General features: G+C 42.1%; 1 protein-coding gene across 1 annotated transcript in view; it reads right to left on the reverse strand.

Moving 5' to 3' along the window:
• LOC132681576 (uncharacterized) overlaps positions 1 to 10,363 on the reverse strand; it is a 67,324-nt gene extending 56,961 nt beyond the window's left edge. Inside the window, exons 1-2 of the mRNA XM_078432485.2 lie at positions 10,304 to 10,363; positions 9,773 to 10,168 (exon numbers count right to left, since the gene is read on the reverse strand). Of these exons, the coding sequence (XP_078288611.2) occupies positions 9,773 to 10,168; positions 10,304 to 10,363 (456 nt within the window). The remainder of the gene's footprint in view (positions 1 to 9,772; positions 10,169 to 10,303) is intronic.
• Between the last annotated feature and the right edge of the window lie 6,981 nt (positions 10,364 to 17,344).

Genomic DNA, 17,344 nt, shown 5'->3' on the forward strand with positions numbered 1-17,344 from the left:
TTCAGTAATTCCTGGGCAGACACTTAATGTGTGTTTGCACCTATGAGGGAAAGTAAGGGAGAAGAGAATTAAAAACATAAAAAGTTTCTTATGTTTGGGAAGAGGTTAGAGGTTCTGATTAACTTTTGGTGTTTATAGGAAAACATAAATTTGTTTATGCTTAAGAAATTAAAGAGGGTTCCCTGTAAGTTAAAGAATTCCAACTCATTAAATAAAAAGAAAGAAGAGGGGTGCCTGGGTGGCTCAGTCAGTTCAGCATCCGTGTGACTTTTTTTTTTTTTTTTTTTTTTTAAATTTTTTTTTTTTTTCAACCTTTTTTATTTATTTTTGGGACAGAGAGAGACAGAGCATGAACGGGGGAGGGGCAGAGAGAGAGGGAGACACAGAATCGGAAACAGGCTCCAGGCTCCGAGCCATCAGCCCAGAGCCTGACGCGGGGCTCGAACTCACGGACCGCGAGATCGTGACCTGGCTGAAGTCGGACGCTTAACCGACTGCGCCACCCAGGCGCCCCAGCATCCGTGTGACTCTTGATTTTGGATCAGGTCATGATCTCACTATTCATAGGATCGAGCCCCGCATCTGGCTCTGTGCTGACAGCATGGAGCCTGCTTGTGATTCTCTCTCTCCCTCTCTCTCTCTCTGCCTCTCCCCTGCTTGTATAAGTAAACACTTCCTCTCCCTCTCTCTAAAATAAATAAATAAACTAAAAAAAAAAAAAAAAAAAAGAAGGAAGGAATGGAAACAGATACCTTGATTAATCCAGAAAAAGTCATAAGAACAAAAAGAAAAGGAAGAACTCATGATAAATATTTGGCAAAACAAGAAGGCAGAAATAAGGCCCAAAATAAATATATGGTAAAACCTTGAATTGTGAGTAACTTGTTCTGCCAGTGCCAAGACAAGCAAACATTTCTAATAAATTTTAACTTGATAAATGAGCTATGTCTTGCAATATGAGTAGTACATGACACCAAATGTTACGTGATCACAACTGAGCCGATGGTTCTTGAAATTTGCTTTGATACACAAGTGCTTTGGTTTACAAGCATGTCTCTGGAATGAATTATGCTCGTAAACCAAGGTTTTACTTGCATGTCAATTAAACTCTACTATTAAAAAACCAAGACTTTCAACTTAATTTCCTATTAGTTGGAAAACAGATAAATAAATTATGATATACCATTTTAATGGATGTGTGTGTGTGCGTGTGTGTGTGTGTGTGTGTGTGTGTACACACCAGAAAAAGAGGCCCAGGACATTCATAGTTTAGAAAAGTTGCAGAAAAATGCATAAGCAGAGAAAAGGATCCAGAAGAACACTAATTTGGTAATGGTGGTTGCCTATAAAGAGTGCGATTATAGGAGACAGGAGCGGGTTTTCCTATCTCACTTTACAAGTGCCTACCCTGAATCTATTACAAATAGCATATAACCAAAGAAATAAAAAGGAATGAAATAATAAATATAAGGGCAGAATCAGTGCAATAGAAGATACACAGAACAAAAAATAAAGGTGATTAATAAAATAAAAGTATTTCTTTGTGAGGTTTTTTGAATTTGAATTTATTTTTTAATTAAGTTTTTAATTTTAAGTATGATTAACATACACTTTTATATTTGTTTCAGGTGTACAATCCAGTGATTCAACAATTCTATGTATCATGGCTCATCACGATCAAAGTATTTCTTTGAACACAGGGAGACAGAACAAGAATAATATGGGGGTAAAAAAGACTACAGAAAAAAAAAAGGCATGACAAATATGACAGACATTTAAAAACCTATAAAAGAACAATATAACTGTATTTTTCTATATAACTATAAATAACTATATAACTGTAAATAACTACATGACAATACATTTTGAAAACAAAGATGAAATCAATACATTTCTAGAAAAAAATGCCAAAATTGGCATAAAAATGTGAATAACCATTTAAGAAATTGAAGTTATTCTATTCTATTCTATTCTATTCTATTCTATTCTATTCTATTCTATTCTATTCTATTCTTTTAGTAGGCTTCATGCCCAGCACAGAGCCCAACATGAGGCTTGAACTCATGACCCAGAGATCAAGACCTGAGCTGAGATCAAGAGTCAGATGCTTAATCGATTGAGCCACCCAGGCACTCCAAAACCAAAGTAATCTAAAAAACTTATTGTCCATAAAGTTTCAGGGCTATGACGTTTTACAAGAGCATCCTACTACCTTCCAAAGAATGGACACTCTTTCCTTAAATGTGTTACTCTGGAAAATTAAAAAAAAAAAAAAAAAAGGAGGAAACATCACCCAACTTAATGTTGTTATAATTTTGAAATTTGGAATATGGACTGTTCATAAAAAGAAAATATGGGCCAGTTTCACTTCTAAACATGGATGCCAAACACCCAAATAAAATATTACCTAACCAAATCCAAAAAAGTATTAAGAATATATCATAATAAAATATTAAAAAATGGTTCAAAGTCAGAAAATCTCTCAATGTAATTCACTACATTAATGGATTATGGAAGAAGTTACTACTGCTCAACATCTCTCTGTTGTCCTTTGCCTCCTGGGAATACCATTAAACTTCCCAGCCACCTTAAAATACGTGGGACCAGGTGACTAGTCCTCGTCAACGGAATGAGAGGAGTAGTGATATGTGTCCTCTCTTGCCATCATAGAGAACTCGCTAAAGGACTTAGGTCCTAGCAGTTGGGGAAGCAACTGGCAAGAAAGAGACTGGGCTCCTGAACAACTAAGTGAAGGAGAGCCTACTATCTTCCCAACACCTTCGACTGCGTCTTGAGTGATAAATAAATAGCATTATTGGTTTAAGTCACTGAAACATTGGGGCTGTTACAGTAGCTAAGATTATACACTCTAATAATACATTGAAAACTGGTATGGGGAAGACGATTATCTCCCCAGATGATTATCTCCCCAGACACAGAGAGATCATTTGACAAAGTTCAATGCTAATTCGTGTTAAAAACAAAAACAAGGGGCACCTGGCTGCCTCAGTTGGAGGAGCATGCAACTCTTGATCTCGGGTTTGTGAGTTCAAGCACCACACTGGGTATAGAGACTACTAAAAAATAAATGCCTTAAACAAAACAAGAACCAGCTTTTGGGAGCTGAAACAGAATTAGGAGACCAAACCCCTGTCTTCCCCACTACCCTCTTTCCTTCATCGCTTGATTATTCATTACTTTAGCCCCATATTGATGCATTTTCTTACAAAATTTTTCATTGGAAACTAATGCATGAATTTTATCTATTTTCCTTGATATCTCAGATCCTAAGGAAAGGGATACAAACCTATAGCTAACATCATACTTAATAGAGAAACTACATATATTCTTTTATTTATTTATTTTTAATTTTTTTAACTTTTTTTTTTTTTTTTTTTTTTGAGACAGAGAGAGACAGAGCATGAACGGGGGAGGGGCAGAGAGAGAGGGAGACACAGAATCGGAAGCAGGCTCCAGGCTCTGAGCCATCAGCCCAGAGCCCGACGCGGAGCTCGAACTCACGGACCGTGAGATCGTGACCTGAGCTGAAGTCGGCCGCTTAACCGACTGAGCCACCCAGGCGCCCCCTACATATATTCTTTTTTTTTTTTATTTTATTTTTTTATTTTTTTTTTTTCAACGTTTTTTATTTATTTTTGGGACAGAGAGAGACAGAGCATGAACGGGGGAGGGGCAGAGAGAGAGGGAGACACAGAATCGGAAACAGGCTCCAGGCTCCGAGCCATCAGCCCAGAGCCTGACGCGGGGCTCGAACTCACGGACCGCGAGATCGTGACCTGGCCGAAGTCGGACGCTCAACCGACTGCGCCACCCAGGCGCCCCCATATATTCTTTTTAAGAAATGGAACAAGACAAGGATTCCAGCTATCCCCACCAACATGTAATAGAATTATAGAAAAATTAACCACTACAAGGAAATAATAAAAAGTAAAACCAAGTATAAAATTGGAAGGAACGAGTCAAAAGTTGTCAGTGTTTGCAACTGGTATAGTTATTTCACACAGGACTCTCAAGAGAATCCACAGAAAAACTATTAGAATTAATAGGAGTTCAAAAAGGTAGTTGGATATGAGACTAACTTAAAAACAACTGACTACACTTCTCCACACCAACAGTAACCAACCAAAGAGAGAGAGACAAAGAGAGAGAGAGAGAGAGAGAGAGAGAGAGTGTGTGTGTGTGTGAGAGAGAGAGAGAGAGAGAGAGAAGATATGTAACAGTGTAACCCATAACAATGTGACAAAATAAAAAAAAACACTTACAATAGTAATATTATTGAATCTAGGAATTTTTGTTTCTTAAGAGAGAGCAAAAGACCAGGAGCGGGTGAAAGGGTAGAGGGAGAGAGAGGGAATTTTAAGCAGGCTTCACACTCCATATGGAGCCCAACATGGGGCTCGATCCCACAACTCTGGGAATATGACCTGAGCAATCCCACAATCCTGGGATTATGACCTGAGCCGAAATCAAGAGTTGGACACTCAAGTGACTGAACCACCCAGGAACCTCTCTAGGAATTATCTTAATAAAGAATGTATAAGAGACTTGTGGAGAAAATTTGAAAAACTGTATTAAAGTATATAAAATAAACATGAATAAATGCAGAGATAGACCATACTCACAAGTGAGATGGCATGACACTAAAAGGTGTCAATTCTTTACAGATGAACCTATGATTTCAATTAATTTCTAATCAAAACTTCAGAAAGACTTCTGTGAACTTTACAGATTTTAAAATATTTATTAAAGAATAAATCCATGACAAGCTAAGAAAAGTTTGAAAAAGAACAAAAAGGTAGATATTAAGATATATTACAAAGCCATAATAAAAACAAAATCCAACTGGGTTAAAGATGTAAATGTAGAAGAATAACCAAAGTTAGTAGGAGAAAATATAGAAAAACTTTTTGATCTTCAGGTAGGTAAGAGAAAGAGGATGGAAGTTTAAAGATTTATGTTAAAAAAAAAAAAAAAGAAGAAGAAGACGATGGACCTAAATGTAAAAGCTGAAACGATAAAGGTCTTAGATGAAAACATAGGAGTGACCCCTTACAACCTTGAGTTAGGCAAGAATTTCTTAGATATGACACAAAAACACAACAGGTAAGAGAGAAGATTGATCAGTTGGATATCAACAAAATTGAACACCATCAAGAAAGTGAAAAGATAACTCACAGAATGGGAGAAACTATTTGCAACTGATACATCTGAGAAAGGATAAATATCAACAATATAGAAATAACTTACAATTCTATGATAAAAAACAAAGAATCCAACTTTAAAAATAGATCTGAATAGGGGCACCTAGGTGGCTCAGTTGATTGAGCGACCAACTCTTGATTTTGGTTCAGGTCATGATCTCACGGTTCGTGAATTCAAGCTCCACCTCAAGCTCTGCCCTGATGGTGCAGAGCCTGCTTGGGATTCTCTCTGTCCCCATCTCTCTCTGCCTCTCCCACTTGCTCTCTCTCTCTCTCTCTCTCTCAAAATAAATAAATAAATACACATTAAAAAAAAAAAAAGATCTGAATAGACATTTCTCCAAAGCAGATACAGATATACAAGTGGTTAGTAAGCGCATGAAAATATGTTCAAAATCATTAACCATCAGGGAAGCATAAATCAAAACCACAATGAGCTACAACTTCACACCTGCTAGGTTGGCTATAACCAAAATGACAGACAAGTGTTGGTGAGGATGTGAAGAAAATGGAACCCTCATGCACTGCAGGTAAGACCGTAAAATGTTGCAGCTGCTTTAGAAAACCGTTTGGGACTTCCTCAAAAGTTTAAACATAGAGATACCATATGATCCAGCCATTCCACTTCTAGGTATATATCCAAAAGAAATGGAAATATGTGTTCACACAAAAACTGTACATGAATGTTCACAGAAGCATTATTCATAATAGCCAAAAAGTAAAAACAACCTAAGTGTGCACCAACTGATAAACAGATAAACCAAAAGCAGTATACCCACATGAGGAAATATTATTGGGCAATAAAAAGGAACAAATTACTGCTATAGGCTATAATGTGGATAAACCTACACTACACTATGCTAAGTGAAAGAAGCCAGTCACAACAAAAACATACTGTAGAACCCCATTTATATGAAATGTTCAGAAACAGGCAAATACAGACAGGAAGTAGATTAGTGCTTGCCTAGGGCTTGGGAGGAGCATATTGAGAGAAACTGGAGGGTGACTGCTAATGGAGTAATAAAAATATTCTAAAATTAGATCATGATGATAGTTACCCACTCTGTAAATGTACTATAAACCAATGAGTTCACTTTAAATAGGTGGATTTTGTGGTATAAAAATTATATCTCAATAAAGTTAATAATAAAAAGGAGACCATATGTGAGATTAACAGATGGGAGACAAGACTAGGGGAAGACTTAAAACATCCACATCTGACAAAGGACTAACACTTTAACATGTAAGGATACCAATACAGAAGGAACCATAAGAGACTCTTAAATACAGATAACAAACTGAGGGTTGCTGGAGGGGTGCTGGGTGGGGGGATGGGCTAAATGGGTGATGGGCATTAAGGAGGGCACTTGTTGGGAGAAGCACTGGGTGTTGTATACAAGTGATGAATCACTAAATTCTACTCCTGAAACCATTTACTACACTATATGTTAACTAACTTGGTTTTAAATAAAATAAACAACAATACATAAAAACAACAACAAAAAAATAAGGAACAAAATGCAAACCCCATATAGAAAAATATCAGAAATCTGAAAGAAAAGAAGGGCAAATTAGATGGATAGGCAGTTCACAAATGACAAAACAATATGATGAGATGCTCAATTAAAACAGAAATGGAGTACTGCTTTAACCTAGTAGTTTGACAAAAATTAGTAAATTAAATAATAGTAAGTGCCAGCAGCTGTTGGAAAAGTGACTTTTCATGCACTCCTGGTGGGAGGAAACCGATGAAGTCATTCTGCAGCACAAAGTAGCAGTTTTTAGTAAAAGACAACAGTCTTTTACCAACAGTTCCATATCTGTCTATCAAAAAAATTCTTGCACAAGGCAACAGGGAGATACTCAAAAGGACGTTTGGTGCAGAACTGTTCATGCAAGCAAGGGCTTACAGGCCACCGATGTCTATCCCCAGGAGGCTGTTAAGTACTTGTGGTGTATACTTTTCATACAAAACTATGCAACAGCCAAGAGTAATGAATTAGACTTACATACAGCATTATGGTTTGACTCAAAAACATAATGTGGAAGGGAAAAAAGAAATAGTATGAGATTTATAGCATAATAGTATTTATTTAGTTAAGTGCAACAAAAGCAAAACATGACATATGTTTCAAAGATATACGTGTTCTAAGATGATATAATGAAATGTACTTTGGAAGAACGAACAAATATGCCAGCATGGCCTCCTGTCTGTGTGCGCATGGGGAGGAGGGTGTTGAGAGAGAAATGGAGTATAAAGGGAGGAAATAACAAAGTGAAATAAAATGAGAGACTCAAAATGGACCAAGGATTATAGTATGCCATGAACTAAGATATATGAGCAATTAAATTTGTGAGACCTGAGATACTAAGAAAAATAAAATCCCATGCATTACTTTTCAGTGAAAAATTTAAGAAAGTCCATCATATGTTGGAGGCTAACTCAATGAAACATAAAGCTACGGAGAAAAGAAGGTAGTGGGAAAGCCAGAGCCTTGTTGGTCTCCAGCTGAGTAATTCAGTTTCCAGGGAAGAAAGAACACAGGGTGGTAGAAATGTAGTGGATGTTGTCCCCACTACACCACCTCCTCCCCCTGCAGACAGGAGACAGGGGAGCAAAGGGAGAGAACCATCCACTACAGCTGAACTTTAGTTAACAGGAGGGAGAGAACAGGACATTACGGAATTCAGAAGAAAAGGAATAACTGACTGAATCCAAGAATCTGATTTTTTTGCCTCATGATAAAGGCTGTTTTCTAAAAGCAATTAATACTCAACACCGCCCTGGAGCAAGGTTGGAGAAGACCTCCATGCTTTAAAAATCAAGACCTTGGGGCGCCTGGGTGGCGCAGTCGGTTAAGCGTCCGACTTCAGCCAGGTCACGATCTCGCGGTCCGTGAGTTCGAGCCCCGCGTCAGGCTCTGGGCTGATGGCTCGGAGCCTGGAGCCTGTTTCCGATTCTGTGTCTCCCTCTCTCTCTGCCCCTCCCCCGTTCATGCTCTGTCTCTCTCTGTCCCAAAAATAAATACAAAACGTTGAAAAAAAAAAAAAAAGAAAAGAAAAAAAAAAAATCAAGACCTTATGGGGGCGCCTGGGTGGCTCAGTTCATTAAGCGACAGACTTTGGCTCAGGTCATGATCTTGCAGTCAGTGAGCTTGAGCCCCATATGGGGCTCTGTGCTGACAGCTTAGAGCCTGGATTCTGCTTCAGATTCTGTGAGTGTCTCTCTGTCTCTGTCTCCCCTCCCCCACTCGTGCTCTCTCTCTCCCTCTCAAAAATAAATAAATGTTAAAAAAAATTAAAAAAAAACCAGGACCTTATGCCATCTTTTGTCAAATTCGGATGGCTATTTTAAAAGTTAAGATTATTCAAGTTTTGTTTTAGTAATGGGCCTTATGATCAGATCCATGTGATTAGGCTGAATTCATTTTTATTGAGACAAACGCTGATTAAAAGGGGGTTCACGGTACTGGCTACAAAAACCGTCATCATTCGAATATAAGTCAAGTAAGCCACTTTACTTTCAACACTTAGTGCCTTCTACAGTGTATGCTTGTCCCACATAACTGGCTTTCTGGGATATACATATATACACACACATACATACACATACATACATACCCTAGATATATTCCTTCTTTTGTCTTGCCTTTTTCACTTACCCCTGGGGACATTACACATCTCACCGCCCCCCCCCCCCCGCCCCAATGTCTTCCCAGTGATTGTGTCCACAGCCTTGAGGTGGAGCCCAGTTCCCGCACCCCACGATCAACTTAGCGTTAACGGGACCAGAGCACTCATCTTTCACCCTTCTGCGGGCAGATGCAGTGGACAGAAGGTTTCCTGGTCTGGGAAGGACTCAGTCCCTGAGTGCACCCGTCCCCGACCGTTATCGCCAGCCCCAGGGTTGGAGCGAGCCCCTGTCTTCTCACGAACAGAGCGTTGGGGAGAGGGTGACGGCCTGGCCTAGCTGATGTCCATGCCTATGACCAGGAGAGGCGAGCTGCAAGCCTGCCAGTTCAGGGAACGGTTGGAAGGCACCCCAGGTGCGCCCAAGTGCGCACTATCTGTAAAACGTAGAAAGGCAAACTACAGGAGGAGTGGAGCTGAGTGGGGAAGAGGAGTCTCACAGGTACGAAGGGGTAAATTATGAGTTCCTCCCTGCTGAGCTCAGGTGAAGCACTCTGCTCAGCATTTTATACAACCCCCACTTCGATTTTTACTGAAGCCCGGTGGGGGGTGGGGGACCGGTGGCGTCGTACAAAAAGAAAACGTGCGATGGGAACCGTGGCCTGTCTTGCCGAGGTGCGACCTCGGCCCCGGGCTGCCAGATCCTTGGTACGTTGCTCTAAGCCCCCTCAGGTGGTCTTCAGCCGAGCCCGGAGGACAAGAGCCCTGCAGGCCCGGGCGCTGCCGCGTCGCCGCCACCCCAGCCCCGCGGCAGGAGCCCCCCGCAAGACCCGCCCGTGCGTCACAGGCCCGCCTGGCGTCCCGCCCGCCGGGTCCGCAAGGAGGAGCCCGCGAGGCGGCCGCCACGGGGCTGCGCTTACCTCGTCTGGCGCGGGTAGCGGCTCCAGCTCCCAGGCTCCTCGCCGACCGCCGCCGTTTTGTGCGTCCCTCGCCCCGACGGCAGCTGCGCCGGCCCGGGCCACGGCCACGGTCACTTTCATTTTCTTCAACAACAGCGGCAGGAAAGCGAAAGCGAAAACTGCCGAGAGGCGGGCCCTGGCCGAGCGCGGTGAACGCGGAGCGCGGGCTGGCAGCCAGAGGCGGGGGCTCAGGTCTCGGGCCTGCACGCGGGCGGCCGAGCGGCGTTCGGGCGGGAACCCAGTCCACTTGAGGCGCCGGAGCGAGCCTGGCGCGAACACCTCCGCGGGACGGGGCCTGGGCCGCGTCCGGGCAGCAGGTGGAGAGGCCCGCCGCGCGCCGTCGTTCGCCCGCGCGGCCTACCGTGCCTCGGCCCATCGGGGTTGCTTCCCAGGCCGCCCCTTAGCGCCTGCTTCGGCTTCGGGGCTGGTGGCGGCGCTTCGTGGGTTTCTGGCGTCCGGAGGGGGGTTTGGCCTGGGTGACCAGGAGCAAACCTCTGAGGGGTCTCGGGTGGGGTCGCTGGGCCAGCAGGGGTCGGCCTGTCCCCAGGGCATGCGCACTGGTCTCTCTGCCAAGTCGGAGGCACCGTCGCTTCAAACAGCCTGGTCGTGACCATGAGGTACCAGGCTCCTCATCCTGGGTCAGCGGAGAAATAAAAAGTCAGTGGTATCAAGGAAATGGGGCTCTTCATTTGATTAAGAAAAACTGAACAGCAAGCTTAAGACTTGGACTCCCTGGACTAATTGGTGCCCATCAATACCCAAGGATTTAGAGGCTTATCACTTATTGGCTGTGTGATTTGGGGCAGAGTATTTACTCCCTGTAGGATGAGGATGATAACCATACCTCCGTCAAGGTTGTAGGACTTAAATGAACCGATGTAAGGGAGAAAATATTTGTTGTTTTTCTGGATGCTTGATAGACTTTCTCTAATGTCAGTTGATATAATTGGAGATCTCTATGATAATAAGATAGTTTTCAAAGTTTGGACTGTGTTATCATGACTTAGAAGGACTGAGGAGGCACTGCAGTCATTTTGGAAGGCACCTTACACTCAGCCTGACAATTTGCCCTTATAATTATGCCAGTAGACCAAGTTCTCTTAGAGCACCGCTGCAGTTGAAGTTGGACACAAGTCCCCACAGCCCTGTCCTGCATCAGTTACTGAGATCTGAAAATACTTTTTGTAAGCCGTCCTACTTGGAAAATGTTGCTAAGACTCCATACTCCAAACACAGTTTGCCACGTGTTTGTTCATTTTTGTCATAGAGCAGTCTGATAACTGGAACAGAAAAACGAATTAACTGCCTGATCTGCTAGAGTCACTTTGGTTTGCCTCTTTGAAATTCAGGCACGTTCCCTGCATGATGGAGGACTTGATTTGTGACTCATGCTGTGGGTTTCTAAGTGTTTGCAGTATTTCCCTCAAGAGCACATGGGGAAGTGAAGCAGGCCAAATGATGATCTTAGAAAAATAAGAGCCCATGTTTCCCCCTCCAGGAGATGATGCTTTTGGTCTGTAGTATGAAGGAAAAGGAAAAAGAAAAAAAAAAAAATCAAGGCAAGCCTTGGAGCTCTTCCTTGTGATAGGATAATCATTCTTGATTCCACGAGAGCAAAGTAGAGGTAAATCTATTTCTGCATAAAAAGTATGTCTGGGAGATGAGGGTTAGGAAAAGAGAGGTAGAGATCCAAGAAGATAAAGCCAAGTCCTGGTTACCTTTTACAAGATGTTACACATGTGACCAGAGAGGTGCCAAGAGGTAAAAGGCTAGCATATAGTCTATCAGCTTGGTAATTTCCCAGAGTCCAGATTTGGTCTTTGATACTATGGGATACAAAATTTCATCTTTTCAGTGTTCCAGTGTTGATTAAAAATCTATGTTGTAGAAAATCAGAATGCCAACTTCCTGATTTCATTCACTGTTTGCTAAACTGTATGCTAAGTACATTACATGCATTGCTTCATTTAATTCTCCCTGTAATCGTGCAGTATATTGTGATATTTTTTTCAGTTGAGGTACAAAAGATGAAGGAAATTCCCAAGCTTAGTAAGTACAGTATATAAGTGTTCAAATAAAGGCCATGTGATTCCAAAACCTGGAGCTTAACCATTACTGTTAGATGCAAAACAGTCAGGAACATGAGACTGTTTGGTGACTGCACTCTCTTCTTGTAACTGTTCAATTTGGAACCTAATTGTTGAAAGGTGGCTTGGTGAGCTTGAAGTCAGAATCAGAAGAGTGAATTGTCTGATTTAATCAGCCTTGGACAGCGTGGTGCATCTTCCTCCACATCAGAGGTCAAACAAGCTGCTGTGAGGACAGGCCACTCACTCCTGCTGTCCTGGCCAGCGCTTCTCTTGGAGATGGTGGCTGGTGGACAGCCCCACCTGTATCACCTAATTTCTCCTTATTATGCCACCTGGGCTGTCCCTCCTCAGATGAACATATTTCTTTTTTAGGTAGAGCAAGGCCTTACTAAGTGACAGTACTGTTACACCTTGTAGGTCCTGGAGCCCTTATTTCTCTTTAAGGGGGCATTTTGTATATTTTTGCTTTGATGGGTTTGATTTATAATTTAACTTTCAAAGCACAACTTTGTATCCCAACTCTTGGGAGGCAACTCACTTTCTTTTCCTTCCTACCTCCCTAGCCTTCTAACTCTAGAATAAAATCTTGTGCTACAGTAAGTTTTGCAACAAGCACATTATCCAGGCCTGCATTGCTTATCAGCAAAGACCCAAAATCCAAGTCCAAGGCCAGCCCTCAGAGATTTTACCATGGGCGAAGGGTGGGAGTAGACGTGAGGAGAGATCATGCAACACAGCTGGATAACAATACAAAGAGAAAGAAATAGAATTCGCTGGTTAGAAAATAAAACGCTTGGAGTGACTCAGATAAAAAGGAAAAAATATATATCAACTAACCCTTTTAGATACTTCCTTTTTTCAACAAATATTTTGTTGCAACTACAAAATGCAACCACTTTGCTAATGCTGACAATGCAATAATGAGCAAAAATACACATAGTCTCTGCTATCAGAAAACACACTTTATAGTGAAGTAGTCAATCAGATAATTAGTCAAATTTAGAATACCATCCTAAATGCTGCAAAAGTGCATTTAATTCACTATGAGAGAGAATGACAAAGGATTTTGATTTGTGTGAGAGTCAAAGAAGGCAGAAAGAAATGATATTTGAACTGGTAGCAAAGGAATGAGGGTTAGTTAACTGAGTAAAGGGGCATAGGATTGGAGAAGAGATGACTGGTAGAGGGAACAACATATGCAAGGGTCCAGAGGCAGGAAAGAACTTGGAACATTTGGGGAACTGGAAGCAGGTTAGATTGTCTATCTGATATCTATCAGATATCTATCTGATGCTCAGAGGGAGCAGAGAGAGGAAGGACAACCCAAGTCCACAGGAGGCTAAAGCTGTAACAGGGCCTTGAAGGTCATGCTAAGGACTTAGGTCCTTATCCTATGATCACTGATGTTGTTTAAGAAGATCTGATTTGTATTTTTTTTTTGTTTTTATTTACCTATTTTAAGAGAGACAGAGTGAGTGGGGGAGGGCCAGAGATAGAGGGAGAGAGAGAATCCCAAGCAGGCTCCACACTGCCAGCACAGAGCCTGATGCAGGGCTCCATCTCACAAAACTGAGATCATGATCTGAGCTGAAACCAAGAGTTGGAAGTTTAACCAATTGAGCCACCCAGGTACCCTGATTTCTATTTTTAAAAGACTGTTCTGGGGGCACCTGGGTGGCTCAGTCGGTTAAGCATCCACTTCGGTTCAGGTCATGATCTCACGGTCCATGGGTTCAAGCCCCATGTGGGGCTCTGTGCTGACAGCTCAGAGCCTGGAGCCTGCTTTGGGTTCTGTGTCTGCCTCTCTCTCTCCCCCTCCCCTGCTCACAGTCTCTCTCTCTCTCTCTCTCTCTCTCTCTCTCAAAAATAAACATTAAAAAAAAAAGAAAAGAAAAGAAAGATGGTCACCAGATGGGAGCAAGATGATGGTGGTAGTGGTGAAGGAGATAGAAATGGACAGACATGAAGGATATTTAGGAGGTAAAATGGTTAGGAACTTGCCAGTAGATTGGGTCTTAGAGATAGGGATAAGATAAGAGTCATGACTCCTAGGATGCATAATTGAGTGAATGATTGTGGTAGCTGTATACCTATACAGATCACTCTTCCAGAGAACCTTCTACCAAGAACATAGCTGAGAGCCACTGGCCGCCACACCTTTATTTATTTATTTAAAAAATTTTTTTTAATGTTTATTTATTTATGAGACAGAGAGAGACAGAGCATGAACAGGGGAGGGTCAGAGAGAGAGGGAGACACAGAATCTGAAGCAAGCTCCAGGCTCTGAGCTGTCAGCACAGAGCCCAACGCGGGGCTCAAACTCACGGACCGTGAGATCATGACCTGAGCCGAAGTCAGACGCTTAACCGACTGAGCCACCCAGGCACCTGGGCCACCACACCTTTAGATGTGCTGCAACATTCACACAAGGCTACACGCTCTCTGGCTGCTCCTAGCCAATGAATGAACACAGTGGGGGTACCAGAGCCAGGCCATTTCTGCCCAAGGTGGGCCTCCTCTAACAGGCAATCTGTACTGCGGGAATTTCCATCAGTGTGGTCAATAATTTCTCAGAACTCATCTGCAGTTTGAAGCTCTTGCTGCCCAATCTTCCTTCCTTCCACTCCCCTTTTCACAGGAGACAGACCTGCGTCATAATCTGAGTCTGACTATTCCTGTTCGTTCTGCCCTTCACCCTTCATAAACATGTTTCTCAATAAGTTCTTGCGTGTTGAATCCCATCTTGGCATATGCTCTAGGAGGACCTGAACTGACACAATGACCCCTTTCTTTGAGCTGGAGAACTTGTGTTAAAGGATCACATTTTGCAGGGCTTCGATTCTGCACATCTTGGATGAGGTGTCAGGTGGGCAGGGAATTTCCATGTCTGCTTTCCTACTGCTGAGACGTGTTTGTGCTTTGCTTCTGAACTATCCAACTATGTCCTCTGCGTGAGCTCGTGTCTGGTCTTCTTTGTAAAATGCTTGTTCCACGGACAGTCTCCAAACCTTAGTTTAGAACTCAAAACTAAAACTGTTTGCCTCTGGAAAAATACAACCTACCACTAGCAAAAATATCCTTTAAATTTCTTATGGAGGAGGAAAAAGTAAACAAATAGAAAGCGAGTGGGCAATTGTTCTTAAACAGTTAAAGGTGAAGATTTTTGCTTTGGGTGGCCCTGGTTTCCTGTGAAAACATAGTCTTTCATAAGTGTTCCTAAAGGAAAGTACTTACATATTTGGCAACACCGATGGAAATCTGTCTTTCAGGGAGGAAAAGAAGCTGGTACTCCGAAAGGCACTCTTACTTTGATGTCTGTCTCCCTGAGCAAGGTGCCTTTCGAGAGCTGGCTGCCAGAGGATGACCCTGTCATGAAGACTGCAGTCCCCAGTAGCTTGCAGGAGTAAAGAGTGATAGGGCAGATATGTTCAAGTCCAACATTGGTTCATCCTGCTGACCTCAGGCTTGAACAGAAATCATGACTACAATATGAGTATTTGAACACTGACCTCTCTGATAAGTCAAACAATGTTTCCTTCACTAATTACAGACCTCAGACAGCCCATACCCATCTCATTGTGAAGTGTGGAGGCTGATAGTAGATGAGATTACCTTTTCTTTTCTCCTCCTCCTTCTTCTTCCTCTTCCTCCTCCTCCTCTTCCCCATCTCCTTCTTCCTTTTTTTGTTATTTTATTTTTTTAATGTTTTATTTTATTTTTGAGACAGAGAGAGACAGAGCATGAACAGGGGAGGGGCAGAGAGAGAGACATGCACACAGTCCGAAGCAGGCTCCAGGCTCCGAGCTGTCAGCACAGAGCCTGACGCGGGGCTCAAACTCATGGATGGTGACATCACAACCTGAGCTGAAGTTGGATGCCTAACCGACTGAGCCACCCAGGCACCCCATCCTTCTTCCTTTTTTTAAACCAAGCTTTCAAGAAGCCTAGATACCATTAGTTTGCTTGGACTAAAAAGAGGAAGAAGCAGGTGTGGGCATCATGAAGTATGTTTTCCTGAGGGCTCTGGCTTTCATTAAGGGATGAATGGGTAAAACTATTTCTCCCAAAGGTAGTTATAATTTCCCACATGGAACCAAACTGAATTAATAAGGACTGACTATTTGTAGAGCTAATGATTGCTTTAGGGAGGTCTGGAGGAATAACAGTATTATTATTGTCAACACAAATTTATTATTGTTGAGCACTTTACATGTTATGATCTAACTTAATTCTTTAAAAACCCCAGTGAGATAGATCATCTGTTCTATTATAGAGGAGGAAACCGAGTCTCAGAAAGATTAAGTGACTTGCCTAAAGTCATAGAGCTAGTAATTGGAGAAACCTACTTTTGGGCCTGCTGGACCGCACATCTGCTCCAGCAGTGTCCCACTGTGGGCACTTAGCCAATATGCTCCAGTGCCGCCCAAGAAGAGGATGTGTTTGAGCTGAACCTAGAACATGGGTAGGACTGGGAAATCAGAGATAAGGATGGATGCAGGAATGTGAAGGAAAAATGCAAAACTGGAAGTGTGTTATTTCAAGAATCAAAATACACTAAAAAATAGGTGATGGTTTGGGAGAGGGTTGGGGGGTGGTTAAAAAATGCTGAAAAGTACAAAGAAGAAAAAAATTCCTCTTTATTGTCATCTTGCATATTTACTTCCAGTTTTATTTTTTAACTAAAACCACTTCAAAACTTATACATGCTCATTATAAGAAATGCAAACTCTATACAAAGTATAATAAATGCCTGAAAAGCTTCCCTAAATCTTACCATCTAAAACATTGCTATTAATATTAGAAAAATATTCTATGCATTTCTTTGCATTTATACAGAGAGGAGGATGGGTAGGTAAAAATGATATTTCAATATTGTTTTCATTGATGAAAAGACTATCCTTTCCCCCTTGAATTATCTTGGAACTTTCTTTGCAAATCACCTTCTTGACCACATATGTGAAGGTTTATTTCTGGACCCTCTATTCTGTTTTGTCTCTATGTCTGTCATTCTGCCAGTACCACACTGTTTTGATTACTGTAGCTTCTTCCTTCTCAACTGGCTACCTTTTGTTTCTTTTTCTTGCCTAATTGCTATGGCCAGAAGTTCCAATACAATTCCAGGAGTAGCAAGTGGCTTCCTTGTCTTGTTCCTGATCTTAGGGAGAGAGCTTTGTTTCAACAGTGAGTATAATGTTAACAATAGGGTTTTCACAGGTGTCATTTATCATGTTGAGGAAGTTCCCTTCTATTTCTAGTTTGATGAATGTCTTTTTTTTTTTTTTTAAACGTTTATTTATTTTTGAGACAGAGAGACAGAGCATGAACGGGGGAGGGTCAGAGAGAGGGAGACACCGAATCTGAAACAGGCTCCAGGCTCTGAGCTGTGAGCACAGAGCCCGACGTGGGGCTCGAACTCACAGACCGCGAGATCATGACCTGAGCC

The sequence above is a fragment of the Panthera onca genome, chromosome A1 (genome assembly GCF_046562875.1).
Source record: "Panthera onca isolate mPanOnc1 chromosome A1, mPanOnc1 haplotype 2, whole genome shotgun sequence".
In the NCBI taxonomy this organism is placed as follows: domain Eukaryota; kingdom Metazoa; phylum Chordata; class Mammalia; order Carnivora; family Felidae; genus Panthera; species Panthera onca.